The sequence below is a fragment of the Hydra vulgaris genome, chromosome 06 (assembly GCF_038396675.1).
Source record: "Hydra vulgaris chromosome 06, alternate assembly HydraT2T_AEP".
NCBI lineage: Eukaryota > Metazoa > Cnidaria > Hydrozoa > Anthoathecata > Hydridae > Hydra > Hydra vulgaris.
The window spans coordinates 52,579,564-52,598,594 of record NC_088925.1 but is presented as its reverse complement, the minus strand read 5'-3'; the positions used below and the strand labels follow the sequence as shown (position 1 = coordinate 52,598,594).

General features: G+C 26.9%; 1 protein-coding gene across 1 annotated transcript in view; it reads left to right on the top strand.

The window, feature by feature from the left end:
• Window positions 1-626: 626 nt before the first annotated feature.
• Window positions 627-19,031, top strand: part of LOC100215349 (laminin subunit alpha) — a 45,259-nt gene continuing 26,854 nt past the window's right edge. The window contains exons 1-11 of the mRNA XM_065800443.1: window positions 627-1,535; window positions 1,634-1,889; window positions 2,316-2,412; window positions 4,191-4,350; window positions 8,102-8,219; window positions 8,305-8,462; window positions 8,815-9,084; window positions 9,496-9,601; window positions 13,979-14,145; window positions 15,113-15,295; window positions 15,491-15,745. Of these exons, the coding sequence (XP_065656515.1) occupies window positions 972-1,535; window positions 1,634-1,889; window positions 2,316-2,412; window positions 4,191-4,350; window positions 8,102-8,219; window positions 8,305-8,462; window positions 8,815-9,084; window positions 9,496-9,601; window positions 13,979-14,145; window positions 15,113-15,295; window positions 15,491-15,745 (2,334 nt within the window). The 5' untranslated portion in view covers window positions 627-971. The remainder of the gene's footprint in view (window positions 1,536-1,633; window positions 1,890-2,315; window positions 2,413-4,190; window positions 4,351-8,101; window positions 8,220-8,304; window positions 8,463-8,814; window positions 9,085-9,495; window positions 9,602-13,978; window positions 14,146-15,112; window positions 15,296-15,490; window positions 15,746-19,031) is intronic.

Sequence of the window (19,031 nt, the reverse complement as noted above, 5' to 3'; positions counted from 1 at the left end):
AGCAGTCAGGGGCGCACAGAGACTTCGTGATGCCCGGGGTAGATAATTAAAAATTTATTAGATGCCACCACTCTACCTCCACCAAAATAAAAATAATAAGAATAATAAAATACTTCTGGAATTTTTTGTCCACTGATCCAATGATTTTGTCTCATAAACATGTTGCTCTGGGGAAAATGACCCGCACTCTCTGTGCGGTATAACAAAAATCAAAACGTAATAATAACAATTATTACGTTTTGATTTTTCGTATTTTGTTTGTCTTCAAAATAATGCGACTAAATTCGTAACAAGAAAACGTAACAACGATAGTAATTTCGCGCGACAGATCACACTCCCCAACTTACGAGGCAACTAAAAAAAAACAAAAAAAAAAAACACATGTTAAACACGTGCTTTAATTTTTAAGTCGATTTTAAACATTATTATTTTTTACCTTGTTTATGTTTGTTAAAGATTTACTTTATAAATCAAATATACTTTTGTCAATAGTTAATCAGTTTACCAAAAGATTTTAAAAAGGTGACTGTATTCCGATGACTTCATTGTAAAAACATAACTGTTGATGTATACTGTTTTTGTAAACACAACCACACGTTTAAAATAATACACAAAATTTCTTTTATAAGGAGTAAATTTTAAAACAGTTCTAAATTTTACGAGTCTTTTCTCTTTTAATTTTTTTTTCAGTGTTTAAAGGATTTTAAAGTAGCATAATAAATAAACGTTTTCTTTATGAAAATAAAAAAAGATAAGTATTTTATAATAAATTTTACCTAAAATGTTGATATAGATAAATATTTTCACATTTTGAAACCAAATAAAGATCTAGTATTTTTACGCCTCAAAGAAGTAGACTTTATGGAATTCAAGATACGAGCTGCACTTTTTTTATTTTTATTTATTTAGATATTGTAAATATGCTAAATATAATTTAAAAAATTTGTAAGCGCAGTATTATTTTTACAGCAATGAAAGGACAAATAATAATCATAGTTTTTTCAATAATCTGTGGGGTAGATATGGTTTTAAATTGTGAATGTTCAGAGCAAGGCTCAATCACAAATAGATGCAATCTTACTACAGGACAGTGTCAATGTCGACAAGGCTTTAAAGGCATAAATTGCAATGAGTGTGTCATGAGCAGTGCATCATTTCCAGACTGTCTTTTATCAGTTAAATGTAATTGTGATAAGGTTGGTTCACTAAGCAATAGCTGCCATCCATCAACTAAACAGTGTCTTTGTAGACAAGGGTTTATAGGGAAAAAGTGTAATGAATGTGCTATAGGTAATGCATTATTTCCAGACTGTCAATCATCAATTAAATGTAAATGTAGCAAAGATGGTTCAATCAATAATATTTGTAATCCTTTAACCGGACAATGTCAGTGTAGGCAAGGTTTTAAAGGTAAAACCTGTGATGAATGTGTCATTAGTAGTATGTCTTATCCCAAATGTTATTCATCAGATAAATGTAAATGCAATATTGATGGAACATTAATAAGCTATGAGAAATATGGCCCTTGCACAGTGGTAACTTTGCTATTTCATAGATTTTTCTTTAACGTACATTATATAAATTTTACTATTTTGTTACAACATGTTTTTTATTAAAAGAAATGTATTTACAGGATTCATGTATCTGCAAAGAATATGTAACTGGAAATGATTGTTCTAAATGTAAGAACACTTATTTTAACTTGACAAACAATATTTATGGTGGATGCTCAAAATGTGGTTGTTTAAGTGCTGGAACAATTGGAAATATAAAATTATGTGATGAGACAGGACAGTGTCTTTGTAGACCTTTTGTTACTGGGCGAACATGTAATAAATGCAAACCAGGTTATAGAAGTTTAGACAGGCGAAACTATTTTAGTTGTACTCGTAAGTATTTAAAAATGTTTTTACATTGCAACTGTCTAAATTTTATTTTAGTTAAAATATTTTCAAAAGTATATATAGGTCATGTATATATACAGATAAAATATATATGTATATTATATTTTGTATACTGCATAAAAAGTATAGCTTGTTTGCAGTTTTGATTATATTAACATACTATAGTAATAGTATAGCATCTTTTATATATAAGTAGATAAAAGTTAGACGTTTTTTACTAATTTATATATATATATATATATATATATATATATATATATATATATATATATATATATATATATATATATATATATATATATATATATATATATATATAATAGTATAGTATTTTATAGTATAACATACAGTTTTATGCAGTTTTGATTATATTTAGTAATGTTTCTGTGCAGCTATATTTTTTTTTTTCAGCTTGCAATTGTAATGTTGGTGGTTCTGTCAGTAAAACATGTTCAGAAAATGGGTTCTGTAAATGCAAGCCAAATGTTGAAGGTGCTCATTGTGATAAGTCAGTTTTTATTTCAGTGTTTTCATTTTCAAATATCTTTCTCTTTCTATATATATATATATATATATATATATATATATATATATATATATATATATATATATATATATATATATATATATATATATATATATATATATATATATATATATGTATATGTATATATATATATATATATATATATATATATAAAAGTTGTGGGCTTTAATGCCTGCAGAATCACTGTCACTAGAGCCAAGTTATTCAGAGTGGTGAGCATTAAAGTCACCGACAACAACTATATTAGCTGATGGATATAGAGAGAGGACTTGGTCAATATGATCAGAAATAACATCAAAAAGAGTGCAGTCTTGAGATGAAGGAGAGCGATATAGAACAAAAAGAAGGGCAATAGAGTGAAGTGGTGCTAAATGCAAGTTGGTCTGGTGAACTTTGCAAGAGATAAGACTCAACAGAAGAAAAGTTACTTCGAAGACCACGAATATTAGTGAAAGATTTGTTTAGAGAACTTTGTGATGATGATGGTTTTTTATTTTTTTTAGTTTTTGGTACTTTATTCATTTTTAAATTTGATTGAAGAACTTGACTTAAAGCATAGATAGTCCTCAGAACACTGCTTAATAGCCCAAGCAAATGGCTCATTACTACTAATAAACCCTAATCCGTAACAAAGGGCTCCAAATGCGGCCTCCGCAATGCACACCAAAAGTACAAACAGGGACACCATCCATGCGCAACATGGCACTGTTAATACTTTGATATTTTTCTGCTGTTGATGGAATCAGCCTCTCTGAGAGCTACCGCAGAGTTCGGGAAACTCGACTACCAGCCGGCCTCAGAACCATAAAACTGAGTTTTAGAGCTGTACCCTCATTAGGAGATAATAGAATGAGTTGCCTAGTCATAAAAACAGAGACACAAGCAAAACCCATGCATTGAGTCAAGAAGATCCAGCATTCAACATCCTAAACTGGTAACAATGTATTAAAAATACATCTGCGCCAGTCTAATAGATGAAGAAGGGGTGCGACACTGGTCAACAGATAGAATCTGTTTACCCCTTAAGTCTTTGCCTAGGAGGCCTTCTACAAGACAGTAGCCGGATGCATTTTATATCTGCCCAAGATGATTATTTTTATCGAAACACCATCTCTAGCCTTAACTCAACCAAGAGCCCCAAGGCAGGGGGTGTTTTAAGTCGGAGTTAGCATCTCCTAGCCTTTGCCTAAAAAGATGTATCCTACAAGGCAGCAGGACATGAAGCAGATTGTACTGGTTTACATGTTACCAGTAGCAGGATAACCTGATCTGACATTGAAGACATTATAGACTGATGATGAAGAGGTTTTATTAACATTCATTGAATATAATAAGGGTAATATATAAATGTAAAGGTAATAGAGTAATATAGACTAAGGGTAATAGTGACGAAATAAAGTTGTATGTATCACATTGCAATAGAGATTTACTATTAAATACATATATTTTAAGTGTAACAGCTGGAAAGGAAATTATCATGTTTTATATACCTGTAATAAACTCTGTTTATATAGTGTATTTAAAAAAGCTTCTAAAAATTATGAATCTTTCTGCATTATTAAGGTGGATCATGAATTTTAATGCAACAAAAATCTGTTGTTGCATTAAAATTCATGATCCATGTTTATTGCAGTAATGTTGTATTGATAAATAGCAAAAATTTATAAATGGTTTTGTATAAATGAACAGCAAAAGTTCATATATAACAAAAGTAATATAATGATTTGTTTTTATTTCAGGCTAAAGACTGGTGATTTTTATATTCTCAGTTATTTCCACAACATATTTGAAATAGAGGATGCTGATACTTTAAATGGAAGTAAACTTCAATTTCAATATAGTGATGATGAGTTTGTGAATTTTACAGGAAAAGGATATGTGGAGTTAGGAAAAGAAAAGGTTTAATATTTTTTTAATAATTATGAAGTTTAATTGGTATATTTTTAGCCATGATTCATGACCATGTGAAAAAGAAGTTTCTACTTTTTACTTGGCTAAGAACCACTAATAAAATGTATTAACAACAAAATTTTTTTATTTATATTACAATATGCTTCAAATTAATATATTAATCATGCTTCAATTATGTAATAGTAAAACATTTATAAATTTATTGTTTTTATCTTTTTGGTAAAAAAAAAGAAGCTTCCTAGCCCAGCTACCCATTGCAGTTGGGCCAACTGGGTCATGATGATCATAGTTTCATACTAACTAATGTTATTTGAATTGAGATCAATAGATCTGTAGGCAATTATGTAAATCCCATTTAAAAAAATGTACTTTTATTTGAACCCTTCAATAGTCAAGTTACTACAGTAAACATGTTACTACAGTTGTCAAGTTATTGTTGATGTAAGAGAACTCTTTAACAATTATGTGTAGAATTAATCCAAATTTTAGAATAACATAATTCTGGTTCAACATTCTGGTTTTGAACAGGTCATTACAAAATTAGGTAGATTCTTCAGTTCTCTTCAAAGTACTTAATAAGTGTTTAACTGAATTTTTTTTTATTACCTGCTGGAAAATGGCATCTATGGTTCCAATTTTAAAATCCATTCCGACCCCACAAGAACTTCTGCAGTACCTTAAGGTTCTATCCTTGGTCTTGTTTTGTTTCTTATCTACATTAATGATCTTCCTGATAACCTTACATCTAAAGTGGCTTTACTTGGTGATGACTCAACTTTGTACTCCTGTCTTGAAAAAAAGTCTTTGCTTTTTAATTGCTTAGAATAGGTAGATGATCTTGAATCTGATCTCACTTTTGTAACAGATTGAGGTTTGCAATTGTTGCATGAGGTTGCAATGCAAGTGGCTTGTAAATTTTAACTCCAACAAACTCAGTTATTTACTGCAAACAGCTATTGCAATATTGTTGACATTACTATATTCATAAATGACTACCCTCTCACTCTGTTCTCTTTTTCACATCTTCTTGGATTACTGTTTATTACTGACCTCTCATGGAAATTATATACACAATCAATTGCTGAGATAGCATTACGAAGGTTGCTTTTCTTTACTGTGCTTGCCATTTTCAGAGGTTGAGAATAGAATCAAGAGTAAGCTCTTGATTCTATTCTTTACCTCTACTTACTCTGCTTCTGTTGTTCTTTTGTTTATTTATTTTTTATTTAACTCTACTTGTGGTCCTGACAACTGTCAGTTTGAAAAAGTTCTTCTTCTCACTATTCTTTAAACTATTTAACACATGATTACCTGAATTTTGTTTTCTTTTCTGTTGGAAAATCTCATTTTTGGTTTCAATTTTTTAAAATTTGGAAATTGCTCCGAGTTCATCTCCCAATCAGGCTTCTTACTATTAAATCTTTAATTAATAAACTTCTTATATCTTATCTTGAGTCTAGCAACTTACTCTCTGAAAATCAATGTGGATTTCAATCTAATACTACTGTTAACAGTTATAAATGAAAATTTTTCGTTGTAATGCATTAAATAAAAGTGTTGAAGCTATTGCTTTTTATACTTCAAAGATTTTTGATATAGTCTGACATGCCGGTCATATTTACAGGTTTGCTTTATATGGTGTTTCTAGAAAGGTTTTTAAATCATTTCTTTCTAACCACATTATTGAAATTGTCCTTGATTAACAACATTTTCAGTATTCTCCGGGGTACCACATTGTTCCATTTATGGTTGTGTGTTGTTTATAAGATTGATCTTACTTATAATCTTATCTCACGGCTCTGTTTGCTGATGACAATGGCTCTGTTTGCTGATGATAATGACTCTGTTTGCTAATGACAAAACTGTATACTCCAGTCTTCACAAAATATCATCACATTTTGGTTGGCAAACAAGGCAGAACAGGTTTTGAATCTTGCATTGGTAATTTCAACCCAAGCAATACTCAGTTGTTTACTGTTCCTAATTATTGCAATATTGTTATATTCCTATGTTGACGAGAAAAAACACTTTCTATTATTTTTTTATCATAATTATTCACTGCTAGCTTCTTATGAAAAATATGTATTTATAACTTGTGGCAAAGTCATTAATCATTTAAGTTATCTCTCTTTATTGTGCTTGCCATTTTCTCACTCCAACTTCTGTTCTCTACCTCTTGTATGACTTGTCAAGACTTGTCAATAATTTTGTATTTATTTACTGTTATCTTTTACTGTTCCATTATTTCGAAAAACATTTTGAACATTCTTCTAGTTTTTTCTTGAACATTGTTGACATTAAATTCTTTTTTATCTTTATGTTTTCTCGAGTGATACAATTTGCATTTTTTTAAGTTGTTTATAACTCTTGTTTTTCCGTGACCTTTCAATGGCTGGGGAAAAAAACTTTGATTGCTTTGATTGGTTAATTGCAATGAAGTTGCCTTCCATGGATTTGATCTCTTCTTGTAGAGAATTTAATTTTGTTCTAGCTATTTTTGAATTTAAAAGATTTTGCTTTTTGTAATTTTTATATTTTTTAATTGGAAAGATTATATTAGTTTTTATTTTATATACAAATTTGTCAGTTATAAACTACTAATAAAGTTTATTAGTAATTATTGGTTGCTGTTTGTTAGGTTAAATAAAGGCTAAAAAAAATAAAGTAAGGTTAAATTAGAAGGAGTTCAGTTCATAATTTACATACACAAAAAAATTTAGCTAAATACCTTCAGTAATGATTTAAAAAAATAGCAATAAAAAATACAGCAAATAAAGAATATTAAAGTAATTTGAGTAACTGGATCTGAATCAGACTAATAAATAACTGTACTGTTGATTATATCTACAGATATTTGACTCAAAATGTCCCCTTTGCTATGAAAGTATTTCATAGACCCTAAATGTTCCTATTGCTATAAAAGTATTGCTTTACAAGTTTTTAAAGAGATGTGGCTTTGTGAAAGTCAAACCACATAGAAACTAATAATTGGTTATTCTTTCCAAGGAGCACATATCATACATATCATTCAGTGTGGCCAACCACTGAAGGACATACCACTAAAACCAAATAAAATGTTTTTTGTTTGTTTATAATTATTACTAATAATTATCATTTAAGCAAAAACCAAGGTTTCACTAAATTATTGATAGATTATCAAGCAAATTATTAAATCTTATTGCTAAAAAAAGACAATTTATTTATTGAAGTAAATTCCTGCAACTGAATGATTTATTCAATCATCATTTTAATTATGACATTTTTTTGATTTAAATCTTTTTAATAATTTTTAATGTTTCCTAATATTTTTATAATAAATTAGAGTTAAAGAAGAAAAGCATTTACCTATCTGAATATACATAAAATGATGTTCTTATTTATAAGGGCAATTCTTTTCAATTCATTCTTTTATATTGTTTTCAATCTTTAAAATTTGAATGAATATTTGTTTATCACGACTTATCATATTTATTATAACAATCTAAAATATTAGGTAACATCTAAAAATTTAAAATTACTATTTGTAAAAATAGAATTACTATCTAAAAAGATAAAAGTACATCTTAATCATAAAATAACTTTTTGCACCGCAGATATTTAATAGTTGATGATCTAAACTTGATGAAAAAGTTGATTTATATTCAAGTGGTTATGTTTGTACAATAATTTTAATGAGTTGATCCCATAGTAAAATTTAAGTAAAAAAAAATGAATAAAAAATTCTTTTTATCTTTCTTAGATACATACAATAAGACTTCATATTGCTGTACCAGTTTCCAAAGAATATCAAATACTTGTTCAATACAAACTTAATTATAGTGACTCAGCAATATTGTTCATCAATATTACAAGAAAAGGTATTTTTTATTTGTGATTTTTTATAAAAATTTTTAATTTTTATAAACGTCAAAATAGATATTTTAGTTAAAGACATTTTTTTAGAAAACCCAATATCATTTGGTGCCACAGTCAATTTTCATTCAAGTACTGAGCCAACCTTTGCCTCACTGTGGAATAGTAATCAAACAAAGTTTTTTTTTTTGACAGCTGGCACATGGGTTATTGACATGGATTTTAGTTTTTTTAAAACAGTTCTTGTAGTGAGTAGAATTTGTATGAATTATATATAAATAAAAACAGCTGTTTATTACATTTTAATACAAATTTTAGAAAAAAACTAAGTTTTTGAAGATTCGTCATTTTTAACATATCTATATAATATGTAGAAATTTTTTTATGCAGTCTTTTTATTTACTTTTTTTGTACACTATATTTTAATTTAGATTTTAATTTAGATTTTAACATAATTTTGATTTATATTTTTTATATAATATTAATTTTATAATATATAGTATATTTTATATCATTACAAATATTTTACAAAACTTACTTAAATTTACAACATAAATTTATAATTAATAGCAAGTTTAAAATAATATTTTTATTGTTTAGGATCATTTAGTAATTATTCCTGAAGATTATTACACAGGGGGTGATATGCAACCAGATGCAGCGTTACCGTGTTCAATAAAAATGCACCTTTCAAAAGAATGCATGATGTACAAATACTTAGATTTAGAACTTCAACACTTTCAAGCTGAAAATGGTTATGTTAAAAAGATTGGAAATACATATTTATCAAAAACAGAAACATTGAATAATTCTAGCACTTTATTTCACCTTTTATCAATGGGCGATATGGCTGTTATAAGTCGCAAGCAGGTAATAGCATATCATATTGTAACAATTTCACATAAAATCTTGCAGTCGTTTGATCTCACCATTTACAATTTTCTTAAACTAAATGTTTAAAAAGAAACATAACTTTTTAGTTGAAATAAAAGTTATTGTAAATTGCCTAAATAGATAACCTGGGACCCATTAACCTGGGATGGTCAATATTTTTTTCTATTTTGAGACTTTTTTTTTCTAGATAAAGTAGCACAGTATTGACAGATTTAAGTATTAAGGATGTGACATTTTGAGTTGTTGGATGTTTTTTTTTTGGTTTTATGTTTGCTTTTGGTCATTGCTTGTTTGATCAAAAAAAAATCTGATTTCATTTTTTTTTCCAAACACCTTTTTTGTTTTTATATATTTTCATTTTTTTTTCTTCTTATTTATTCTAAATAGATAACATTAACAATGAACATTGCTGTGCAAAAGACAGGTGAATATTTTTTGGTTGTGACCTACTTCAACACAGATGAACATACTCATTTTGTAGATGTCTATGAAGGTAATTAGAAAATCTCTGTCAAAAAATTTTAAAATTATAATCTTAAAAACATTATCTCCTTCTTTATTTTAGAATCTAAATTCAGAATGATTATAAATGTATATAATCATTATGATATATATATATATATGATTATATGTATATGTAGATATATATATGTATATATATATATATATATATATATATATATATATATATATATATATATATATATATATATATATATATATATATATATATATGTATATATATATATATATATATATACACAACCCTCGGAGTTAGGGTTGGCATTCGGCAATGTCAACCTAACTGCTGACCTGACCATGTCTAAGATCAGCATTTTATTGCCGACCGTTTTTTTATGTTATTGTTATGAGTATATAACTTTTCTTAAATTATTTTTGATTTAATTGATAAGGTTTTAATAAGTTTGTAATAAAGCTAGAATAAACAAGATTTAAATTTTCATTAAAAGTCACGTAGCTTGTTATTAGTGAAACACCAAAGACAAAATACGCATAGCTCGTTTTTAGTGAAAATTTAATTTTCATTTGAAAAAGTTACACTGTAAAATTAGTTAGCGTAGCACTAAAAATGCTATGATGTTTCGTGAAGGAAGCAGCGCAGGTTTGAATAGTATTTTCAGAAATTTATTTTTGAATTTTTGTTTTAAAGTTTTTTTGTAGTTTTGTGCGTATTACCTATTACTGTTGTTTATTAAAGTTATGTTATTATTTGTTATAAGTTATTATTTTTTTAAATTTAATTGGATAGGTGCATGAATGTACAGACCTGCGCCGTCCATATGTGCAAGGTTGTGCAGTGCACAAGGCCACGAAGGCACCAGAGGCGCCAAAACTCGTAAAAAAGATGGAAAACATGATTCCTCATTATATAAAATATTTTTTTTAAGTTTTACCTTTTTGTAAATAATATACATATATATATATATATATATATATATATATATATATATATATATATATATATATATATATATATATACCTTTTTGTAAATAATATATATATATATATATATATATATATATATTTATATATATATATATATATATATATATATATATATTATTTACAAAAAAGTACAACTAAAAAAAAAAAAATATTGGTTTGTGCAACCACTTTTTTAATTAGAAGAAAAATTTTTCTAGCTTTATTCATGTTAGGTGTTAATTAGTAAATAAATATGTATGAAAATAAATTAATAATTTATATTTTAAGTAATTTTCACAAAAAAATAGCAAATAAAGCGTGTACACGAAATAAATGTGAAAGTAGAAAAACAACTAAAAAAAAGTACTCCTCAATTTTTATTTTGAACTAAGTAATAATTTTAATACAATAATATAAGATCAAACATTAAAAAAAAATTAATTATTCCTGTGGGAATATAATAAAATTTTGAGCTTTTGCTTTAGTGGTACCCATAAGCTTGCGCACAGAATAAGAATCAAAACTATTTGATGCTTTTTTAAATGATATTTTAATATTTTTAATGTTTCTGCAAAGTTTTTTTGTTTTTTTCATTTTTCTTTTAATAATTTTAATATATAAATAATATAATATTATATATTTTAATATATAATAAATATGTATGTATATATATTATTTACAAAAAATTTTTTCATTTTTCTTTTAATAATAATAGCTTACTTTTCAATAACTTTTAACTCAGAAACTAGTTTACAATAATGAATTGAAGCTAAATCAGGCCAGAGCACAGGTCTGCTATTGTGTGAATTAATGAAAGGTAAAAGGCGTTTTTGTAAACATTCTTTAACATATATTTGACCAGAAAGTGTGGACTGAGAAATATAAGGTGCTGATTTTTTGCCACAACTGCAAATAGCTTGCCAAATCAAAGCTTTTTTAGCGAACTTGTCATGTTTTGTGTATTTAAATTTCTTATCTGTTTTTCCTCTATATTTGGCAATATAATAAACAGCACCAGGAATTTGTTGATGATTGTATTTAATATAAGTTTTATCATCTTCAATAATACATAAATTTTTAGAAATAAAATTGTCATACAACTTTCTGCCACGTGTTTTTGCACTTTTTTGTTGTGTCTCAGAACGGTTTGGGCACTTTTTGTGCTTTGAAAGAATGAAAACCGTGTTTGTTTCTAACTTTTGCAAATTTTTCTAATTTTTGAAATTTTAAAATACTTAAGTAAAAGTATTTTGCTGAATGATATAACCAAACCACCTAACGAAAACTGTATATCTTATTATGGGGTAATGAGTGACGATAGAAACAGTGCTAAGTCAAAGGATGAAAAAGAGTTGTTTGTAAGAAAAGCCTAAAACAGCTTTAGAAAACTCAATCCGCAAGTTACATTTAAATACGCAGCGTGCGTATTTAAATGTAACTGGCCATAAAATTGAACTTATCTTGCATGATGCATTTACAAGATTGCAAATTAATTGCGATATTGAAAAAGATTGCCCAAAAATTTACTACTTTTTTAAACGAGCAATTTTAAAATGGCGTTTGTTTAAGCAACAATCACAATTCATGAACATTATTTTAGTAAGATATAAGAGACCAACAGGAGCAAGATGGATTGAGCATCAACTTAATGCGCTTAACTCTATAATTAGAAATCTTCCAATATTTTTAGGCTTTGCAAACCAGCAAACTTTAAATCCACATAACAAACAAATAAAATCTGCAAAAAGTATACTGCAGGGCTATCTGAAAGATAATTTGAATATCTTAAAGATTATTTTTATTTGTACAAAAATAGATATTTTAAAAAGACTTGAACCAGTAAATAAAATTCTGCTAGATTCAGAATTAATTGTTCCACAGCTTTTGACTACATTATGTTTGTGTGCTAAAACCATTAAAAAACTCTCTAAACTGTTAGCTCGCGAAAAAGTAAAAGCATTTAAAAAATCAGACATATTTCCAACACTTTACAAATTTTTGGAAGATGTAGTAATTCAGCCTGACATAAATTTTGAAGTACGAAAAACGAGAGCAAAAGACTGCTCCACTAAAAATCAAACAAAGTATTCATATTATGGCTATTTATTGGAAGGGACTTTAGATGATGCGCTACTTCAATGTGCAAATTTTTTTACTGGCATTTTGAAAAAATTAGACAAGTCGCTTTGCAAAAGGTTTCAATCTGTTACTAAAAATCTGTTATTTAACGCTATAGCATCTTTTCTAGATACGAAGTCACACGTATTGGCGGAATCGTCTGGTGAAGTTCTTAACTTTGTTAATATTATTGTTGTTACATTCACATCTATCTTGTTAGCAAACAAATGTGATTTAAAAAAATTACCAAGTGAAGTTGAAATATTATGAGCATATCAGGCGTTTTTTAGCTCATAAAAGTCCTCCAAAACTTTGGCAAGCAGTATTTTTATCTAAGTATGAGGCATTTTAAACATTTTACATATAGCTGAAATTTGTATTGCGTTATCTATAAGTAACCTGGAGTCAGAGTGTGTATTCTCTTTTCTATGGAAAGTATTTTCTAAAACTTGCCAATCATTATCTAATCAAACCTTTGAAGATATTTTTTGGCTCAGATGCGATAGAGACTTTTTGAAAGCCGCTATAAATGCGCCATAGAAATGTATTTAACAGAGTATCCTGATGGTGGAATCAGAAAACAAGTTCGTTGACCAGACGGTCATTTGTATCCAAAAAAACGTGCTTCAAACAATTCTAGTCAGAAAACAATAACACAATTGTTAGAAAATATCACTTCATCCGAAGACAAACAATCGATTGAAAACATTGACATTAGTTTGTTCTCTGACGAAAAATGGTCACCGTCATTCAACAAAGATGCTTTTTTATGAAATATGGATTTTGACAGCTATAAATTTATTTTGTTATTTTGTTTTAAGTTTTACTATAAAAAATTTTTTGCTGACCTAAAGTGGTTTTAGGTCAACAATTTTTTGCCGACCTCATTTTTCCTAATGCCGAGAGTTGTTTATATATATATATATATATATATATATATATATATATATATATATATATATTCCTCTTATTTATACATCCTCTTATACATAAGTTTGAAAAACATTAAAATGCTTTGATAGTTTTTTTAATGATTTAATTCATCAATCATAGTTTATATTAATAATGAGAAATGGAACTATGATATGTTTTTTTTTGCATCTATTTAAAATATTTTAGGTATTTTTAAACAACGCATTAAAAAAACATTTAATATGCTGTAAAATATTGCTACTTTTAGTTTAAAATTTTAAATGAAATAGAAGAAATTTGTTTTGATAATTTAGCTAAGAAGAATATAAGAATTGTTTTGAAGCTTAAACAAGTTGATGCATGCTAATATCATGATTACCTATTTCTTTTAAGATGATACTGGCTTTAGAGGTTACTTGGAAGCAGTTCCATGTTCATACATTTTTCTATGTCGTCTTGTTGTTCTAAATGCTGACGGATATCCAGTAACTTTAAAATTGTCGGCCAATAAAAGTGTTGAAATAACTTTTCTGGGTAATCTCCGTGGCAACATAGCTATTGTAAGCAGTTTTTTTTTCTTCCATTTTTTTTCTTCCATTTTTTTTTCTTCCATTTTTTTTAATTTAAGTTATTAATTTTTTTAATATAAAGTTCATAAAAATATTTATAAATATTTATTTTAAATTTATATCACTTACTTACGACAGTATTAATAAAAAATATATATTTTAGTAGTAATTACATTATTATGGCCAGTTCTGTTGAATGTTAATTGGCTGATTAAATTATTTAAAAGCAGTCAAAAAATTAAGTTTTTCAAAAATTAAGATTTTTGAATTTTTTTTTTTAAAGTTTTGATTTTGGTTAGCAAGTTTAGAATTTAGTTTCCAATCTACATTAGTTCCCATTCAGTTCCAGTTTCTAGTTTTCACCTTAAATATTTCAGCATAAATATCAGTTTCAAATAACAAGTTTCTGATACCAATTTTTTTAAACATTTGATGGTTTAAATTCTATTAGCCTACAATGTCAAAAATAGGAAATTTTGATATGAACAGGATTTAAACTATAATGTTTGGATTTATTTTGTTTTTGTTTAGTAAGATCCAGACCTTGTATAGGTAAGGGATCTAGTAGGTATCACTAATTTTTATAAAGAAAAGTTGACAGTAAGGTTACATGACAAAAAGTATAATTATTTTTTTGTAGTGCAAGAGTATATGGGATTGATATGCTAACAAAAAAAGAAAATTTTCTAATAAGTCATTATAAGATTGATATGGGACTATATAAATAAACTATGTAAAACCCTACGCTATAAACCAAATCTTAATAAAAAATTCTGATGCCAATAAAGCAAATCTTGATAAAAAAATCTGATGCCAATAAGGCAAATTTTAAGCTTATGCAAGTTAATTGGTTATTGCAGATTAACACAAATAACATTTGAAATAACATTTTTTTCATTTTGCATTATAACTTTACATTTCATTATAATTTAAAGTTCAAATTTGATTTTAAACGTAGGATTTTGTTACATTAATCCCTAAAGATATATGGTCAGCAGAATACATTGTTCCTACTGAATACTGTTACATGAAAGAAAGGAAGTGCTTAGATAAAGTAGCTTTCAAAAATTTGAAAAGCTCAATGACAATACAGCCTTCTGGGAAATCAAATCAAAGTTTTCCCTTTCATTTGATTGGAAAAGTAAGAGTAATTTATTAAAAAACATCTATAATGTTTTAAATGATATAATTTTTAATGGTATAAAACGAAATATTTGTATTATAAAACTTCAAGTTTTATGATATATAAATAAAAAATATATTTATTTAAAAAAATGAAATATAACAAAAATTTGGTTAATTATTAAATTTGTTAAATTGATTTTTATTTTTTTAGGTAAATTTTTTTGGAACTGCAATATTAGGCCAAGTTGTAGAGACCTATTTCCTTATTTTTCAATATTCGCAAAAGTTTTCAACATTTGAAGTTACAATAACTATTATTGATAACTCAAATAAGTCATTTGTTTTTAATGCAAATGCTCCTTTTTGTTCATCAATAGTTGGTTGTAGAGGTTTTGTTACTGTGGGTAATCTTTCTGGAATTGTTAATCTTATAATTTCAATTCCTGATGGCAAGGAAATTTGGATCGTAAGTTTTTTTTTTCTTATAAATAAAATTTTAAGAAAAATTATAAAAAGAAAATGTTTTACTTTATGGTTATATATATTTGTTTATATTAAAAACTTGCTGACTGGATTTGTAGCTTGCTGACTGAATTTGTAACTTGCTGACTGGATTTGTAAAGCAGCAAAGAAAGTAAGCAGTAATTTAAGCATGTTTAAGCTTCATATTATCACTATTGTCAAATTGAAACAAGACTCGATCCTGTACTTGAATGTAGCATTATTGAATGGGTATCAGCTGTTTTAACAAAACTGCCACAGCTTGAAGGCTTGAAGTGGTATTTGTCTATATATATGAAAGACTTCAGATACAACGATACATTGTATCTGAAGTTAAAATGTATAACTTAACAATAATATTAAACAATTGGTTAAGCAATTACATTGCAATCATAAGGTCTGTATTTTGTTTTGGGTGATTTTTGTTTTTATCAGACCAAATACCTAGAAAGCAATTAGCAAATACCTAGAAATAGCAATTAGCAGAGAAGGTAATACCCAACATTGATGAAGCATCGACTGATGATGAATGATCAGAGAAAATTAATCCTTGACTTCCTTAAGAATAATTATCTTATGCAACTTTTAACCTTTCCAACATTTTAAAATTAAGAAAGAGCTTAGAATGATCTTTGATTTTTTTATTACAGATGCACCTAATGCCGACTTTATACAGATTATGGTCAGCAAATTATTGCTGACCTTATTTTTCCTAATTCTTGATGTTGTATATTGAACAAATCAAATCTTATTTTTACAAATGTTTAAGATAAGAAGACAAGCACAAAAAGATTAAGAAAATATCCTTCATGTTTAACTTCTCAGAAATATGTCCTTTATGTGTAACCTACCAAAAAAACTTTGGAAATTAAGTAATGCAGGAGAAATTAAAGAAACTAAAGAGCTATTCAAATCTGATGCCACTAATTATCAGAAAGAAAATTGTTATTTCAAAAAAATCAAAACATTTGGCTCTGACAAATTTATATTTGGTTATAAAGGATTAGAGGAAAATTTACTTAGCACTTTGATTATTTGATAGCCATTTTCATTCAAATAAACACTTTTTTTTTAAAAAAAACAACCAATCAAACAAGTTTAACAAAAAATACATGGAGCAAAGTTCAATAAAACTGAATGCAGATAAAAACATTGTTTGTTTTTCTAGAAAAAATGCTTGAAAATGCTTAAGTTAGATTTGAAGTTGATTACTTTATTTAAACGTTCAATGAAGTCAGACAGACATATTTTAGAAATGTTCTTCATTCCTCTGATAATGATATTATTGTCATATGAAGATAGACTGGTGATGAACTGGTGCTGGTGGTAAAGACTGGTGCTGTTTGTGGTCAATTTATATTTATTTTGTTATTTTTTAAAGAAGCAGTCTTTAGATATTTTTACAGATTACTTAATTATTTTATAAAAAATTGGAATGATTTTAAATTTATTTTTTTTTTTTTTTATGTATTATTAACTTTATTTTTAGTATTGTTTTTTTTTTTTTTTAACATTTTATACTTGAGTTTTAAAACAATTTTTTAGAGAAAAAAAGCATTATGATAAGAAAACATTTAACATTGAGAAAGTGATCAAAGTCTTTAAGTATAAAAGTTTTTTTCAATAATGTCAGTAAATAAAGAACAATTTTAATAGAGTAATGCAAAAGCACCCCTTTTTTTACCTAACTTATATGCACTTGGTTCTTAAAATCCTTATTCTACAACATAAAGGTTATAAAAAATAAAACTTATTTCTCTATCTTCATAATGTATTCTATTATAGATAAATAAGGTCTTAGGCTGTTAAAATGAAACATTATAAGGCTGTTAAAATGAGGCTTTGGATGAGGTATGAGCCATTATTACTCTATTTCCTGCTCTTGCTCAGGTAAATCCAACTGGCCTCTCAAAGCCAAAGACTGTTTCAGAAGCTGCAGTTACCTAAGAAAACAACTTGTTTTAAAAAATATTTTTAAAAAAATAAAGATATTTTTTTTAATAACATATTGAGGAAAAGGGCAATTAATTTACCTCTTTAACTGCTACCTCCACTCCTTGCGTGTAAACAGAAAAATATAAAACTACCATAAGAGAGTTTCATAGGAAATTTCCTGTTATAAACTCAATCAATTTTAATACATGCAAATTTACATAAGGAAGCTTGTTTGTTTTGGGAGCTAGATCTTCCCATTTGACAATTCTACTGATTTACTGATTTCTAGAATTTTATTAACAGCAAATTTTATTTTAACTTTATTTTGACTATAAAAATATGTTTGCAATAAGATTTTCGAATAAGGATTCCATGCTGATGATCTTACATACTTTTCAATAGCTTTTTGTATATTTTTATTGTGAAGTTTGATAAGGGATTTACGGCCCCTATATTTAACTATACTTCATTTTGATATGGAATCATATTGCTTTTTGTTTTGCCAACCCTTTAGTAAGAGTTTCTAAAGTTACTGTTGCGCATTTTATAGGCATACTTATGATCTGAAGGTAATCCTTTTACTTTTTCTTTACAAAGTTCCAAACCTTTTAAAACCCTGAAGTAATTGCAGCAGAATTAGTGTTTGAAACTTCATATTTATTTGCAGCTATTGCAGTATATTGAAGCTTTATATAATTTCATTTTACTTTAAAATCTTTACTTTTATCTAACATAATATATATTCAGTGAAACTAGAACATTCTAACTTTTAGAAACTTTTAGAAATTCTAATTCACTTTCTAACACCCTTCTTCATTATTAGATTTTTTAAATCTCTATATAATTTTTTGATCCTATAAAAACGTAAACTTTTTTCTGTGATTGAATAAATGCTAACTCTATCAAGGGAATTCTTGCTGACCTTTCATATTCAAAGTTGATGTTTCTTCCTTTTTACTTAATCATTTCCTGTAAATATCCTGAATATCATTATAAACTTTTTGATCTTTCTGTCAATTAGCCTAGCTAAAAAAATTACTGCAGACAAAGTCTGAGTTAGCTGTTTTCATTAACAACTTCCAATATTGCCTATCTTATTTTAGTTCCTTGTCTCCTTACTCTTTTATTAGTAGAAAATGAAAGCTTTACAAAGAACAGAGATAGTAGCTCAGCTAGCATAAATTTCTTCTTTTTCTGTGAAAATAAACATCTTATTGCTATACTATTATTATTGCTATTGTTGTCATTATTGTTGTTGTTGTTGTTGTTGTTGCTTATTAATATAAAAACTTATTTTTAGTTGTAAAAGTAAGTTT